Source organism: Crocodylus siamensis, chromosome 6 (assembly GCF_052110815.1).
Source record: "Crocodylus siamensis isolate JL-2025a chromosome 6, ASM5211081v1, whole genome shotgun sequence".
NCBI lineage: Eukaryota > Metazoa > Chordata > Crocodylia > Crocodylidae > Crocodylus > Crocodylus siamensis.
In genome coordinates this window covers 42,696,178-42,711,776 of record NC_143400.1, presented here as the reverse complement: position 1 = coordinate 42,711,776, position 15,599 = coordinate 42,696,178, and the positions used below count along the sequence as shown (strand labels likewise).

The following is a 15,599-nucleotide window of genomic DNA, read 5'->3' as shown; positions in this document are numbered from 1 at the left end:
AACAGCACCGGCCCAAGGACCGAGCCCTGGGGGACTCCGCTGCCCACAGCCTCCCAGGTCAACATTGACCCATCCACCACCACCCACTGGGTGCGCCCCTGAAGCCAGTTTGCCACCCATGTAACTGTGCATTCATCAATGCCGCCATCCCTCAGCTTGCTCACCAGAATTGGGTGGGACACTGTGTCAAAGGCCTTCTGGAAGTCCAAGAAGATGACATCGACTTCCTCCTTCCCATCTAAGCTCTTTGTTACCTGTCATAGAAATAGACCAGGTTAGTCAGGCAGGATCAGCCTGGCATGAACCCATGTTGGTTACCCCTCAACATCGCTTCCCCTGCAGGGCTCTCACAAATGTGGCCCTTGATCATTTTTTCAAAGACCCTCCCCAGGATAGAAGTGAGGCTGACTGACCTGTAGTTGCCAGGCTCTTCCTTCCTCCCCTTCGTGAAAATAGAGACCACATTAGCCCTTTTCCAGTCCTCAGGGATTTGGCCCGAGCACCAGGAGTCCTCGAACAGCCATGCCAATGGCTCCATGATGACACCAGCCAATTCCCTCAGCACCTGCGGATGAAGGTCATCCGGGCCTGCCGACTTGGACACATCTAAGCCCTCCAGGTAGTCCTTAACTAGGTCTGAACTAACAGTCAGGGGACTTGCATCCTTCCCGGGCCTCTCTACACTATCACCTGGGAGTGCCCCATTGTCAGCAGACAGGGACACGGAGGCAAGGAACTTGTTGAAGAGTTCTGCCTTCTCTCGCGCGTCCATCACCAACTGCCCTGCCCTGCCTCGTAGGGGTCCAATGTTACCCTGAGACTTTTTCTTGCTAGCTATATACTTGAAGAAGGACTTTTTGTTATCCTTAATCCCAGAAGCTAATCTAAGCTCTAGTGCTGCTTTAGTCTTCCTCACCAAATCCTTACAATCTTGGATCAGGGAGGTATACTCCTCCTTTGTTGGGAACCTCAGTGCCCAGCCTCTACAGGTCACACATTACCTTCTCCCCTTCTGCCCCCATGCTCCTCTTTCAATTGTATCCCCATTTATACAGGTTTCTGTCAGAGAGGGCTTGTTTGTGAGATGCATTGCTCTCTCTGTGCTACTCAGCCTGCTTCCCCTTTTTGCACTGCCCCTGTCCTGCTGTGTGTCACTGTGCACCTGGCAAAGTAATACGTGGCAGTGTTGGTGGCTGTCAAGGAGTGCAGCTGCAGGGTGTACTGGTTCCCAGAGGAATCCATTGTGAAGGAGATCCTGCTTTCCAGGGATGGGGGATAGGATGCACTCCCACCATTATTCATATCTCCCATCCACTCCAGGCCTTTGCCAGGGCTCTGCCAGATCCAATCCCACCAGCAACAGCCACTGGAGATGATCTTGTCAGAATCACCAGTCATGGTGCAGGTCAGGGTGAGGGTCTCTCCAGACTTTACCACCCCTGGGCCTGATGTCGCCAGCTGCAGCTGGCAGAAGGCACCTGGGAAGAGGTAACATTGTTACAGGCTGTGGTCTCCCCACAGGCTTTCCTGCTTTGGATTCAGGCTGAGTGTTTGTCCTTACAAGCCCCAAACTTCCTTACCAGGCACGGCAGAGAGCAGGAACCCAAAGGTCAACAGGAGCTTCATGGCATCTTGGACAGGATTTAGTCAGATGCCACTGCCAGCCCTGGGCCTGAGAGTGGAGCAGTTCATAGGCTGGTATTTAACAAGGGACCCTCAAGCAGGATTTCCATGGGGTGTCTCAAGGCGGGTACAAGAGGAGGATGAGCGGGGCTGGCAGGGAGGAGTCGACATATTGAGGGAAGTCACCCTGGGAACGAGATGGCTTGTGTAGCAGGGAGGAAATTCCCAGAGGTCTGTTCATGACCAGGCTCCTCTGTTGAGCTCAGGGAGAGCTGGCCTGGGGTTACTGTGACCTGATACAGCATGGAGTAGAGACCTGGGGACTCAGGGTCACATCAGCTGCTCTCAGCTGCTCCTGACCTGTTCAGCCTCTTCTCCTTCCCTCCTGCCTTGTCTCTCTTGTCTTTCTTTCTCCAACTGACATGTCCTGTATTTTTCCTCATCTATTTAAATTATTCCTGTATTGCCAAGTGCTCATATTTTCTTGTCTCTCAGGCCCTGCAGGTATATATTTAATGCTTTTCTATAAATTTCTGTCTCTTTTAGATTCCCTTATGAAATTGAGATGCTTGCAACTGGTGCACACTGTCTTGGACAGAGAAGACAGTGCTTGCTGAATATGCTGAGCCCCTGCTGGGAGGCACCCAGCCACAATCCTGGGCCTGAGTTCTCCTGGGTGGGTTTCCAAAAGCACTGAGGTGATACCAGTTCAGTTATGGGTTCAGTTAGATTGGTGACCCCAGCTTGTGTGAGGGCAGAGGAATGAGATTATTGAGCACAGAAGGGTACAGGAACAAGAGCTTTGATATAGAAGTGCCAAGTCAGCTGTGTGCCCAACTCCATTTGGCCCTCACAGATTTCACCTTGTGGGGAGCAGTTCCATTGACTGCAATCACTTCTGGTTGCAGTCAATTTTCATTCCTGCTTCCTGCTCTTGTTATACATCTTTCTCTTCCTTGCTGTTACAGTCAAATACCTGGATGCTTGACCCTTCACTGGCATAATTATCATCATAGCAGGTGTTACTGGTCAGTCTTAAATTAAAGTATCCTATTTCAACTGGACCTAGGGTATTTTACCTAGTACATGGAGCTCAGAATGGCCCCATTCAACACTCCCTGTTGGGGAGAAATGTCAGCATCGTGTCCATTTGGGTGCAGGGCAGCTGTCCCCTGTCCATCCACATCACACATCTGCTTGTCAGGAAGGACGTATCCATATAAAGGGATACGTTTGTGATACAGCATTGCCTTAAATCTCACTCTTTCACTGTGCCCCTCTAACTGCAGCATTATTTGACTCTCGGCTACTCAGTGGCAGTGCGGGGGTGGGGATGTAAAACAAAGAGTGAGAAAAGGGCACTGCTGCACCACAAACTTCTTCCACAAGTTAGGTAGGTCCATAAGTGGCAGGAGAACCAGGACATAGAGCGGTTACAGATCTCCTAATCCTCCAGAGCAGGCTAGGCAGGGCTGCAAGGTGTTGTCTGGGTGCTGGAGAGATGTAGGGAAGTAGCTTGTATGGAGAAACCTTCCCCATCCAGGTCAGCCCTGTAATGATGGCTGCAGATTGTGACTGGGCCTTGCCATTATTCTCGTTGGGACAAGCGGTTCCTGGCTAGTGGTTCTGCCCCTCTGGCCAGGGTCAGACTGATCCTTAGGTTGGGGTCCAGAAGGAAGTTTACTCCACGGTTCATTTGGTACAAACTCCTTTTCTCCCTGGTTCTGTAGCAGGGAGCACAGCCTCTGCCCTGCATCTCTCAAGGCCATTTTAACAGCCCTTGCCATGGTGGAACAGTGCCAGCCCTTGTTCCACAATTTTACCTGTGGTAACTGGATGCTCCTGGTATTTTGGGGCAATGGGCCGTGTAGTTTTGTCACAGGCTGTCATGTATCTCAGGGCAGGTACAAGAGGTGGATGAGCGCTGCTGGCAGGGAGGAGTCAACCTATTGAGGGAAGTCACCTTGGGACCAAGATGGCTTGTGTAGCAGGGAGGAAATTCCCAGAGGTCTGTTCATGACCAGGCTCCTCTGTTGAACTCAGGGGGAGCTGGCCTGGGGTTTCTCTGACCTGATAAAGCATGGAGTAGAGACCTGGGGACTCAGGGTCACATAGTCTGCTCTCTGCTGCTTCTGACCTGTGCAGCCTGTGGCAGGCCAGTAGGGGGAGCTCCTACATTAAGCGTCCCAACTCACTATGCCCATCCACCTTCCAGACTCCACGTATCTCTCCAGGGGTGCCTAAGCCATGGCAGACCCGCTTTTGAGCCCCACCACAGAGTCCGGGGTAATGCATGCTGCCACCACCCCGAAAAGGGACTGGCTAGGTTCTGTTTCCTTGGGGAAACACAGGCCTAATAGTCCTATGGGTACTCGACCCAATATTAGAACTTGGGGCACCTCCCCAAGTCGGGGGCAAAAAAATAAGAAAGTCTCCCTTAGTCTGCAGACCCAGGGGGCCTCCTAGGCATATTTAAACTCACCCCTCAATAAGTCTCCTACACCAGTCACAAAGGAGAATTTTATTGCTCCTGACAGGATGAGGTAGAATCAGGTAAGAGATAGAGCACTATCAAGGGATTATCATTGAGCAAAACAATCTGGCTGAGGTAGCCGTTTGATATGCCAGTGCATCACTGTGAGCTGACTAGCTGTCTAGAAACACTTACAAGTATCATTCAGAAGATGGTAGAGATCTGGCTCAGAGATTTCCAGAGAGGGCGTTTCAGATGGATCAGACTCTCTCCCTGTTTCCTGATGCTTGTGCCATGTTGGTAAAATGGCTTCTCTCCTTTTTCTTCTTGAACCAGGTCCTTGTATCACCTTTCTGACCTCAGCATCCCAGTCCAATAGAAGCCAGCAGTGTTGGCAACTAGCCAACCAATTTAAAAAACATCACTGGTTAACTGGGCAGATGAGCAGGGGCTTCTCCCTCCCCCCACTCAGGTGACCAGAGGGACCACACCCTAGGCACCAGGCTTTTGTCACCATAGGTAGGGAGGAAAATCCCCCCTCCCTTAGGAATTTGACCCCAGTATCCCAAGCTGAGAGAGACATATTCCTAGTGAGAGACACATATGGTGGCATTTCTGCCATACAGCCTCTTCTCCTTCCCTCCTTCTGTCTTGTCTCTCTTGTCTTTCTTCCTCCTCCTGACACATCCTGTATGTATCCTTCATCTATTTAAATTATTTCTATATTGCCAAGTACTCATATGTTCTTGTCTCTGTGACCCTGCAGGTAGATATTTAATGCTTTTCTATAAATTTCTGTCTCTTTTGATTCCCTTATGAAATCGAGATGCTTCCAACTGCTGCAGGCTGTCTTGAACAGAGAAGATCTGCCATGATTGATGCCTACACAGTCAGATGGATTGGAGATTGGCTGAAGGGTCATACTCAGAGGGTGGTGGTGGATGGGTCATATTTGACCTGGGGAGAAGTGGGCAGTGGAGTCCCCCAGGGCATGGTTCTTGGGCCCGTGCTGTTCAATTTCTTTATCAGTGATTTGGACAATGGGGTGAAAAGCAACCTGTTTAAATTCGCTGATGATACCAAAATTTGAGGCGAGGTGAGGTGAGCACGCTAGTAGGGAGGGAAAAACTGCAGCAAGACGTGGATAGGTTACAGGGGTGGGCTAACAAAAACAGGATGCGTTTCAACACTGACAAGTGCACGGTGATATACTTGGGCAGTAGTAACCAGCAGCACGCTTATAAGATGGGAAACTCCCTTCTTGTGAGCAGGGAGGCAGAAAGGGATATTGGAGTCATTATTGACTCTAAGATGAACATGGGCCGACAATGAGAGGTCACGGTTGGCAGGGCTAACTGGACCTTGTCGTGCATCCACAGGTGCATCTGAAGTAGGGCCAAGGAAGTGATCCTCCCCCTCTATGCAACACTGGTCAGGCCACAGCTGGAGTAGTGTGTCCAGTTCTGTGTGCCCCACTTCAGGAGGGATGTGGACAACATTGAAAGGGTCCAGAGGAGGGCCACCCGCATGATCCGGGGACAACAGGGCAGACCCTACAATGAGAGACTGCGGGACCTGAAACTGTTCAGCCTTCACAAGAGAAGGCTGAGGGGGGACCTGGTGACTGTCTATAAACTCACTACAGGGGACCAGAAGGGTTTGGGAGAGACCTTGTTTCCCCTAGTACCCCCTAGCATAACAAGGAATAACGGCCGCAAGTTGTTGGAAAGTAGGTTTAGATTAGACATCTGCAAGAACTATTTCACAGTTAGGACGGCTAGGATCTGGAACCAACTTCCAAGGGAAGTGGCGCTGGCTCCTACCCTGGGGGTCTTTAAGAAGAGGCTTGATGCCTACCTGATTGGAATCATTTGAGCCCAGTTTTTCTCCTGCCCAGGCAGGGGGTCAGACTTGAAGATTTACAAGGTCCCTTCTGACCCCACTTCTATGATTCTATGGTTGCTGAATATGCTGAGCCCCTGCTGGGAGGCACCCAGCCACAATCCTGGGCCTGAGTTCTCCTGGGTGGGTTTCCAAAAGCACTGAGGTGATACCAGTTCAGTTATGGGTTCAGTTAGATTGGTGACCCCAACTTGTGTGAGGGCAGATGAATGAGATTATTGAACATAAGCATTGATGTAGAAGTGCCAAGAAGTGCCAAGTCCCAACTCCATTTGGCCCTCACAAATTTCACTTTGTGGAGAGCAATCCCATTGACTGCAATCACTTCTGGTTCCATGTTCATTCAAGCTTCCTGCTCTTATTAGACATCCTTCTCTTCCTTGCTGTTAAAGTCAAATACACGGACACTTGACTCTTCACTAGTATAATTATCATCATAGCAGGTGTTATTGATCAGTCTTAAATTCAAGTATCCTGTTATGACTGGCCCTAGGGAATTTTACCTAGTACATGGAGCTCAGAATGGCCCCATTCAACACTCCCTGTTGGGGAGAAATGTCAGCCTCGTGTCCATTTGGGTGCAGGGCAGCTGTCCCCAGTCCATTCACATCAGGCATCTTCCTGGCAGGAAGGGTCTACCCATATGAAGGGATAAATTTGTGGTACAGCATTGCCTTAAATCTCACTCTTTTCACTGTGCCCCTCTAACTGCAGCATTATTTGACTCTTGGCTACTCAGTGGCAGTGCGGGGTGGGGGTGTGAAACAAAGAGTGAGATTAAAGGCACTGCTGCGCCACAAACTTCTTCCACAAGTTAGGTAGGTCCATAAGTGGCAGGAGAACCAGGACATAGAGCAGTTATAGATCTAATCCTCCAGAGCAGGCTAGGCAGGGCTGCAAGGTGTTGTCTGGGTGCTGGAGAGATGTAGGGAAGTAGCTTGTATGGAGAAACCTTCCCCATCCAGGTCTATCTGTGATAGGAAAGGGGCAGGGTAGAGGGCAGGAGCCCAGGAATCATTGACAAAGGCCCAAATCTGCTCCCCAGCTGCACTCAGCCCCATCAGCCCCAGCTGCTGCAGCAGGCTGCAGAGAGGTTGTTGGCTGCTCCTGGCAGGCTCCTGCCCTGCAGTTGGGAGAGGAAGCTGAAGGGAGAAGTGCCTGCACTCCCTGCCCTGGACTTCAGGTTAGGGCCTCAGAGGTAAAGCCTTGTGGAGGAGCCAGGCACCCTCTGCCTGAGACTGGAGGTTCCCCCTGTTTGTCCTTCCTGAGCACTGGGCAGGGGCATTGTTCTCCCCCTGGGGCAATAAGAGGCCCTAGCAGCTGAGCCCTGATGGGCTTCATGTTAAGGGGTCTTGTCTGCTGACTCCAGGGGACTTTCTCCCCGCCCTTTCCCAGCCAGGATGGTTGTGGGGATGGGTCACAAGCTTGGGCTGTCCGCTTGGAGTTGGAGCTGTGCAGCACTGGAGGGACAGCCGGGCCTGTGGGGGTTGGGGCCTGGGCTGGGCTCAGCTCCTGCCCTTTGTTAATGGTGAACAGGGAGAAAGTGCAGGGAAGGAGGCTGAAATGCTTGTTGCATATCTTTTCAGACTCTGTTTTTACATTTTAGGCTGTCTCTGCTCTGCTCCATGTAACTGTGTGCTCAGAGCAATAATACATGGTGGGGTGTATGTGTGTGCGTGGCAGCCCCCTGGCCTTTGTTCAGCAGCAAGGATGGTCACTTGAGCCCTTGGCTGGGGCTCAACCCGATCAGAGTTCCTGTTCATGGGAGACTTAGGTGTTCCCATGCCTTCCCTGCGCTATGACACCACAGCACTATGGAGGTCCACTCATTAGAAGCTTCTCGGTGTCTCTGCACAGCCAGAGAGAATGATTGTATCCCAGAAGGGGCCTGGTTGACTGGAGGTCCATAGGGCTCAGGCCAAGTTCCCTCTGAACAGTGGTGTGAGCAGGAAGAGGGAAAGTGCAGGCTGAGAAGCTGGGGGAGGCCACAGGGGATATACGGTCATGGCCATATGGTTCTGGGGCTGGTGTGACCTCCTTGCCTTATGGGTACAGCCTGGAGCTGTTCATCAATGGGCATTTCCTGTGCTGTCTCCACTTCTTTGTGTCCTCTGTGGGTGATGCTTTCCCCTAGGAAGGAAAACCAGGGTGCCTCTGCCTTGCACTATTCAGCAGCAAGTTGCAGGGAGCTGTTGTTTAGCACCAGCACCTCCAGAGTTGGTGTCATCACGCCAGATTTGGCTTCCTGGACCACGACCCACACTTCAGAGCAGAGGGCATCCTGGGGCATGATGGTCTCCATCTCTCCCCCAAAGGTAAGAGTTTGTTTTCTTACAGGCTAGTTGACCTCCTCCGACGGGCTTTAAATTAAGTTCATCGGGGGATGGGGATCCACAGGTGCAAGAGATAACTCAACCAGGTGTAGGACCTGCCCAGGTAAGAGCTCAGGTATATACTAAAGGACCAGCTGTCTCTCAGGAAGGGGGGTGCCCAGGGCTCCCATGGGGGGATTAAGGTGTCTCTTCACTAATGCAAGAAGCACGGGGAACAAGCAGGAGGAGCTTGCTCTCCTGCTTGCAAGTAGTAAAATCGACCTGGTTGGCCTAGTGGAGACATGGTGGGATAAAACTTTTGACTGGGCAATAGACATAGAGGGCTATAGGTTGTTTAGAAGAGATAGGAAAGGGAAAAAAGCTGGGGGGTTGTGCTCTATGTTAGGGAACAGTATACCAGTTCTACCTGCCAGATGGGACCAGAGGAAGGCTCAACTGAGACCCTGTGGGTCAAGCTCCAATGAGGGCAGGGGGGAGAGGGATCTGGTGGTAGGGGTTTACTACAGGCCACCACATCAGGAGGAAGAGCTGGATCTGGAATTCTCCAGGCAGCTGGGGGAGGCCGAGCATGCAAAGGATGTTGTGGTCATGGGGGATATGAATTACCCTGACATCAACTGGGAGGAGCAGTCGGCCAGGTCTAGCCACTCACGAAGGTTCCTGATGTGCATACCGGACCTAAACCTCATACAGGAGGTACTTGTCCCCACTAGGGGAAATGCCATACTGAATCTGGTGTTAGCCTCTGGGGACGACCCGGCGGGGGAGGTGCTAGTACAAGGGAAGCTAGGGGATAGTGATCAGGAAAGCTAAGGCAGACATAGAGCTAGGACTTGCGTCCAAAATCAAAGATAACAAAAAGTCCTTTTTCAAATATATAGGGAAGACGAAGAAAGCACCGGGAAATGTGGGGCCCTTGCAAGATCCTCTGGGCAATATGGTGGTTGTGCCAGAGGAGAAAGCAGACCTCTTTAACCAATTCTTCACCTCCGTTTTCTTGTGCAGGGACCAGGACTTCCCCACCGTGATGCAAGACGGACTCGAGGGGAACTCCTCCAGACCTCAAGTTGGGGAGGACCGGGTTAGAGAGCTTCTGGAGGGGCTGGACATGTTCAAATCAGCGGGTCCAGATGCTCTCCACCCCAGGGTGTTGAGGGAGCTAGCAGGGGTTATTGCAGGGCCCTTGGCATGGCTTTATGAGCACTCATGGTGCTCGGGCCAGGTGCCAGATGATTGGAAGGTAGCCAACGTGGTCCCCATCTTTAAAAAAGGGAGGAGGGAGGAGTCAGGCAACTATAGGCCCATCAGTCTTACCTCAGTCCTAGGGAAACTCTTTAAGAAGATCATCATGGAGCACATCTGTGGTGGGCCGGCCTCAGAGATGATGCTCAAGAGCAACCAGCACGGTTTCATTAGGGGCAAGTCATGTCAGGCCAACCTGATTGCCTTTTATGACCAGATCACAAAAGCCTTGGATGCAGATGTTGCTGTGGATGTAGACTTTCTGGCCTTCAGCAAGGCCTTTGACATTGTCTCCCACCCCATCCTCATTAAGAAACTGGGTGACTGTGGCACTGATGCCTACACAGTCAGATGGATTGCATATTGGCTGAAGGGTTGTGCTCAGAGGATGGTGGTGGACAGGTCGTATTCAACCTGGAGAGAAGTGGGCAGCGGAGTCCCCCAGGGCTCGGTCCTTGGGCCCACGCTGTTCTATCTCTTTATCAGCAATTTGGCCGATGGGGTGAAAAGCATCCTGTTTTAATTTGCTGATGATATCAAAATTTGGGATGAGGTGAGCACACTAGTTGGGAGGGAAAGACTGCAGCAATACTTGGATAGGTTACAGGGATGGTCTAGCAAAAACAGGATGCATTTCAGTACTGACAAGTGCAGGGTGCTGCACTTGGGCAGTAGTAACCAGCAGCATGCTTATAAGATGGGAAACTCCCTTCTTGAGAGCAGGGAGGCAGAAAGGGATATTGGAGTCATTATTGACTCCAAGATGAACATGGGCTGACAATGAGAGGTCACGGTTGGCAGGGCTAACTGGACCTTGTCGTGCATCCACAGGTGCATCTCAAGTAGGGCCAAGGAGATGATCCTCCCCCTCTATGCAACACTGGTCAGGCCACAGCTGGAGTACTGCATCTAGTTCTGTGCGCCCCACTTCAGGAGGAATGTGGACAACATTGAAAGGGTCCAGAGGAGGGCCACCCGCATGATCCGGGGACAACAGGGCAGACCCTACAATGAGAGACTGCGGGACCTGAAACTGTTCAGCCTTCACAAGAGAAGGCTGAGGGGGGACCTGGTGACTGTCTATAAACTCACTACGGGGGACCAGAAGGGTTTGGGAGAGACCTTGTTTCCCCTAGTGCCCCCTGGTGTAACAAGGAATAACGGCCACAAGTTGTTGGAAAGTAGGTTTAGATTTGATATCTGCAAGAACTACTTCACTGTCAGGGCGGCTAGGATCTGGAACCAACTTCCAAGGGAAGTGGTGCTGGCTCCTACTCTGAGGGTCTTTAAGAGGAGGCTTGATGCCTACCTAGCTGGGATCATTTGAGCCCAGTTTTTTCTCCTGCCCAGGCAGGGGGTCGGACTTGAAGATTTATAAGTTTCCTTCCAACCCCGCTTCTATGATTCTATGATTCTATGATCATGAAAAGATTCAGTTTGCTATTCAGAGAAATGTGGGGAGGGTAACTAGCACAGCGCAAATGCTTGACTTTAGGAAAGGGAACTTCGATGTGCTCAGGGCAGTAGTCAGGGAGGCACTCGGAGCCCAGGGGGTAGCTAGTATGGGGGTCCAGGAAAGGTGGTCCTTCCTCAAGGAGGCTATCCTTGGGGCGCAGCAGGATGCAATTCCTCTGAGCAGGAAGGCGGGAAAAGGGTCCAAGAAACCTTCATGGCTGAGTGCAGATATCCAGGCTGGCCTGAGCGCAAAGAAAAAAGTGTACTGGCAGTGGAAGCAGGGGGCAGGGACAAAGGAGGAGTACACCTCCCTGACCCAAGCTTGTAGGGATTTAGTGAGGAAGGCGAAAGCAGCACTGGAGCTTAGATTAGCTTCTGGGATTAAGGATAACAAAAAGTCCTTCTTCAAGTATATAGGTAGCAAGAAGTCGTCTCAGGGTAACACTGGACCTCTACGAGGCAGGGCAGTTAGTGACAGACACGCGAGAGAAGGCAGAACTCTTCAACAAGATCTTTGCCTCCATGTCCCTGTCCGCTGACAATGGGGTGCTCTTGGGTGACAGCGTAGAGAGGCCCGGGGAGGATGCGAGTCCCCCGACTGTTAGTTCAGACCTAGTTAAGGACTACCTGGAGGGCTTAGATGTGTCCAAGTCAGCGGGCCCGGATGACCTTCATCCACGGGTGCTGAGGGAATTGGCTGGTGTCATTGCGGAGCCATTGGCACGGCTGTTCAAGGACTCCTGGTGCTTGGGCCAAGTCCCTGAGGACTGGAAAAGGGCCAATGTGGTCCCTATTTTCACGAAGGGGTGGAAGGAAGAGCCTGGCAACTACAGGCCAGTCAGCATCACTTCTATCCTGGGGAAGGTCTTTGAAAAAATTATCAAGGGCCACATTTGTGAGAGCCCTGCAGGGGAAGTGATGCTGAGGGGTAACCAACATGGGTTTGTGCCAGGTTGATCCTGCCTGACTAACCTGGTCTCTTTCTATGACAGGTAACAGCTTAGATGGGAAGGAGGAAGTCAATGTCATCTTCTTGGACTTCCAGAAGGCCTTCGACACAGTGTCCCACCCAATTCTGGTGAGCAAGCTGAGGGACTGCGGCATTGACGAATGCATGGTCACATTGGTGGCAAACTGGCTCCAAGGGCGCACCCAGTGGGTGGTAGTGGACGGGTCGATGTTGATGTGGGAGGCTGTGGGCAGCGGAGTCCCCCAGGGCTCGGTCCTTGGGCCGGTGCTGTTGAACATCTTCATTAGCAGCCTGGATGACGGGGTGGAGAGCACCCTGTTCAAGTTCACTGATGACACCAAGCTGTGGGGCAAAGTGAATACACCGGCAGGCAGGGACCGCATTCAGGCAGACCTGGATAGGTTGGAGAAGTGGGCGGATCTGAACAGGATGCAGTTCAACAAGGAGAAGTGCAGGGTGCTGCACCTGGGGAGAGGGAACCAGCATTATGCTTATAGGTTAGGGGCTGACCCTCACAGCAGCACAGAGGCAGAGAGGGATCTTGGAGTCAGGATTGACTCCAGGATGGATACGAGTTGCCAATGCGATGAAGCTATAGGCAGAGCCAACCACACTCTGTCCTGCATCAACAGGGGCATCACTCACAGGTCCAGAGAGGTCTTGCTGCCCCTCTATGTGGCGCTGGTCAGGCCACAGCTGGAGTACTGTGTCCAGTTCTGGGTGCTGCACTTCAAGAGGGATGTGGAGAGCCTGGAGAAGGTTCAGAGGAGGCTGCTTATATGGTTGAGGGCCTCCATGGCCAGCCCTGTGAAGAGAGGCTGAGGGACCTGAATCTCTTCAGTCTCCACAAGAGGAGACTGAGGGGGGATCTTGTGGCTGCTACAACCTTATCAGGGGCCACCAGCAGGGACTCAGGGAAAGTCTGTTCACCAGGGCCCCCCTTGGAGTCACCAGGAACAATGGCCACAAGCTGAGGGAGGACAGATTTAGGTTAGATATTAGGAAGAACTACTTCACGGTAAGGGTGGCCAGAGCCTGGAATAGGCTTCCCAGAGAGGTGGTGCTCTCACCGTCCCTGGGGATCTTCAAGAGGAGATTGGATAGGTACCTGGCTGGAGTCTTATGACCCCTCCCACCCCCAGTGCTCCTTCCTGCCCATGGCAGGGGGTCAGACTAGATGATCTGTCTGGTCCCTTCCGACTCATTGGTTCTATGATTATATCTGCAAATCTGGAGTGGGCACAGGAAAGGCTCCACCATTTGACCTCTCCCATCACTTCCTGTGTCTCTACCCATGTGTTTGAAATGCCTGCATGAAACTAATTTTTCAGGGTGTGAGTCTGTCTCTCTGTCTTTCCGTAATGCCCCAGGCAGGTTTTTCAGGTGATGTAATTGGTCTGAGTTCTCACAGCACTTGTCTCTCTACCTGTGTCCAAAGTCCTTGCATCTACTTCTATCAGATGTGGCTAAAAATGGCAGTGGGGAATTTGAGAGAATAAGGCATGTTCTCCTGAGCAGGGCAGGGAGCTCAGCAGGGGGAGGGGATTGCTGAGACTGCCCAAAGGATTCAGACACTCCAAACCCATCATGAAATATGGAAATGGTGCACCATCTCCTTGAAAGGTATGTGAATTTCTCAAGATAATTGCTATCATAAGGAAGAAATTGTTAGCAATGGAGAAAAGACCTTGTCTTCTTAAATTCCTGAAGCTGTTGAAAATCCTCTCTTGCTTCCCTGTCCTGCTCAAAGAAAGGCTGCATCTTCACCCTTCCTTCCCATCTCCTACCTGCCTCTCCCTCCTGTGAGGGCATAGAAGCATTGGAACCATTTCTGTATGCTGCACAGGTGCTGGACTCAGCTGAGGCTGGGGGCAAGGGCAGAGGGTTGCAGGGGCTCCCCTTCCCTGTGCTGTGATGGGCAGGGTGGGGGGGAACACTTCAATTGCCTTGCTGCTACTTTCCCCTCCCCAGCTGAGCTCAGCCCCCCACCCTGCCCCCCTTGATCTCTGCCCCAAAGTTCTCTGCCCCCCAACTATGGGGAATGCAACAGGGGCATGCAGGGGAGTGGGCGGTGGGTGGAAGGGAAAGGGCCACCTCTGTGCAGCAAGGGAAAGGTGGGGGTATTTTTCCTGCTTCAGCATGTGAAAAAAACCCCAGTTTCCCTCAACCTGGTGTGCCTGAACTGCTGGGGCCGAGGAAGCTGGGATCAAGGGGTACAGACGCCCCTGCAGGCTGTTTCTGCACCCCACTTTGGGAAATGCTGGATGTGCCCCTGCATGTTAGGGTTGCTTTAATCCATTACCTCATTCTGAGTCACCACACTAGGGCCTCTGACTCCTTTAACCCAGCTTAGCCAGTGCACCATCCCCTGTCACTCATAGGTGTCTCCCTTATTACCTGGCAGGGGACATACTGTGATGAAGGTTTCCACCCAAGTGCCCCTCCTTCCTGGCATTGAATGACTTGGTGTCATTAAGGCTGAAGATCTGTCTGTTGCACTGTGGGTAGGCTCCCCTGTAAGAGTGCACTAAAGCTTTCCACTTCTTTGGCCTTTTAGTTAGGAGCAAGTGAGACTAGAGGACCCTGAGGCCTCCAGGTTTTAGAGACCTGTACATGTGTATATATGTCTCTGTGGTTATGGGCAGTGATGCACAGGCATCACTTCTCTTCTTGCACCTGTTTGAATTAGACCTGACCAGGTTGTTTCTTCATATTTCTGTGCAGAGCCCTGGGAGGTAGGTGCTTTTCTCTTCCCTCCTTTCCCAATCCTGAATTCCCACTCTGTGAGCGATGGGCTCACACTAATTCACAAGAAGAAGAGTGGGAAAAGTCCCTGACTGTCAGTGTGGAAAGAGCTTCCCCTTTTTGTCCAGCTCTTTGTTTGCTCTGTGTCGTTGTGTATCCCCTGGCACAGTAATATATAGCAGTGTCTGAGGCGGTCAGGGAGTGCAGCTGTAGGGAGACCTGATTCTTGGAGAAATCAGCAGAGATGCTGATTCGGCTTTTCAGAGAAGAGGCATAATCTGTTTTCCAGGTGGAGTTGCTGTAGTATTTCCGTTCCATCCACTCCAGGCCTTTCCCAGGAGCCTTCCGTATCCAGTTCCAGGGGATACCACCAGTGATGGTGTAACCAGAAATAGTGCAGGTCAGGGTGAGGGTATCTCCAGGCTTCATCACCCCTGGGCCAGATTCCACCAGCTGAATTTCAGAGAGAACACCTGTGAACAGGAAAACAAAGTCAGGGAATCATTATCTACTATACCAATCTCTTTGCCCGTCTTTCACACCCTGATCCCTCAGCACTCACAGGTGGGGGCAGAAACCAGAAGTAGGAGAAGCCCAAGCAATTCCATTCCTAGTGCCATGGGATGGGTGAGATGCCCCAAGAAGCTGGAGGGGGCAGGAGGGGTCTGGGCAGGGACTGAGGCTCCTGGAGCCAGGGTCTGTATTTAACCAGAAGCCTGGGGATAGGGATTTGCATGTGGGCTCACCTGCAGGAATGAGAGGTGAAAGCATTTGACTTTTGCCTAGACTGGGAGGTCTGTGCAAGGAGAAACACCCCCATGAGGCAGGGCAGGGAGGTCAGCATGGGAAGGGATTG

At 51.9% G+C, this 15,599-nt stretch overlaps 1 protein-coding gene across 1 annotated transcript in view; it reads right to left on the bottom strand.

Moving 5' to 3' along the window:
• LOC149862393 (uncharacterized) overlaps positions 1 to 15,351 on the bottom strand; it is a 29,460-nt gene extending 14,109 nt beyond the window's left edge. Inside the window, exons 1-5 of the mRNA XM_090053917.1 lie at positions 15,306 to 15,351; positions 14,901 to 15,216; positions 14,837 to 14,865; positions 9,872 to 9,877; positions 1,156 to 1,421 (exon numbers count right to left, since the gene is read on the bottom strand). Coding sequence (XP_089910043.1) covers positions 1,156 to 1,421; positions 9,872 to 9,877; positions 14,837 to 14,865; positions 14,901 to 15,216; positions 15,306 to 15,351 — 663 coding nt within the window. The remainder of the gene's footprint in view (positions 1 to 1,155; positions 1,422 to 9,871; positions 9,878 to 14,836; positions 14,866 to 14,900; positions 15,217 to 15,305) is intronic.
• Positions 15,352 to 15,599: the final 248 nt, after the last annotated feature.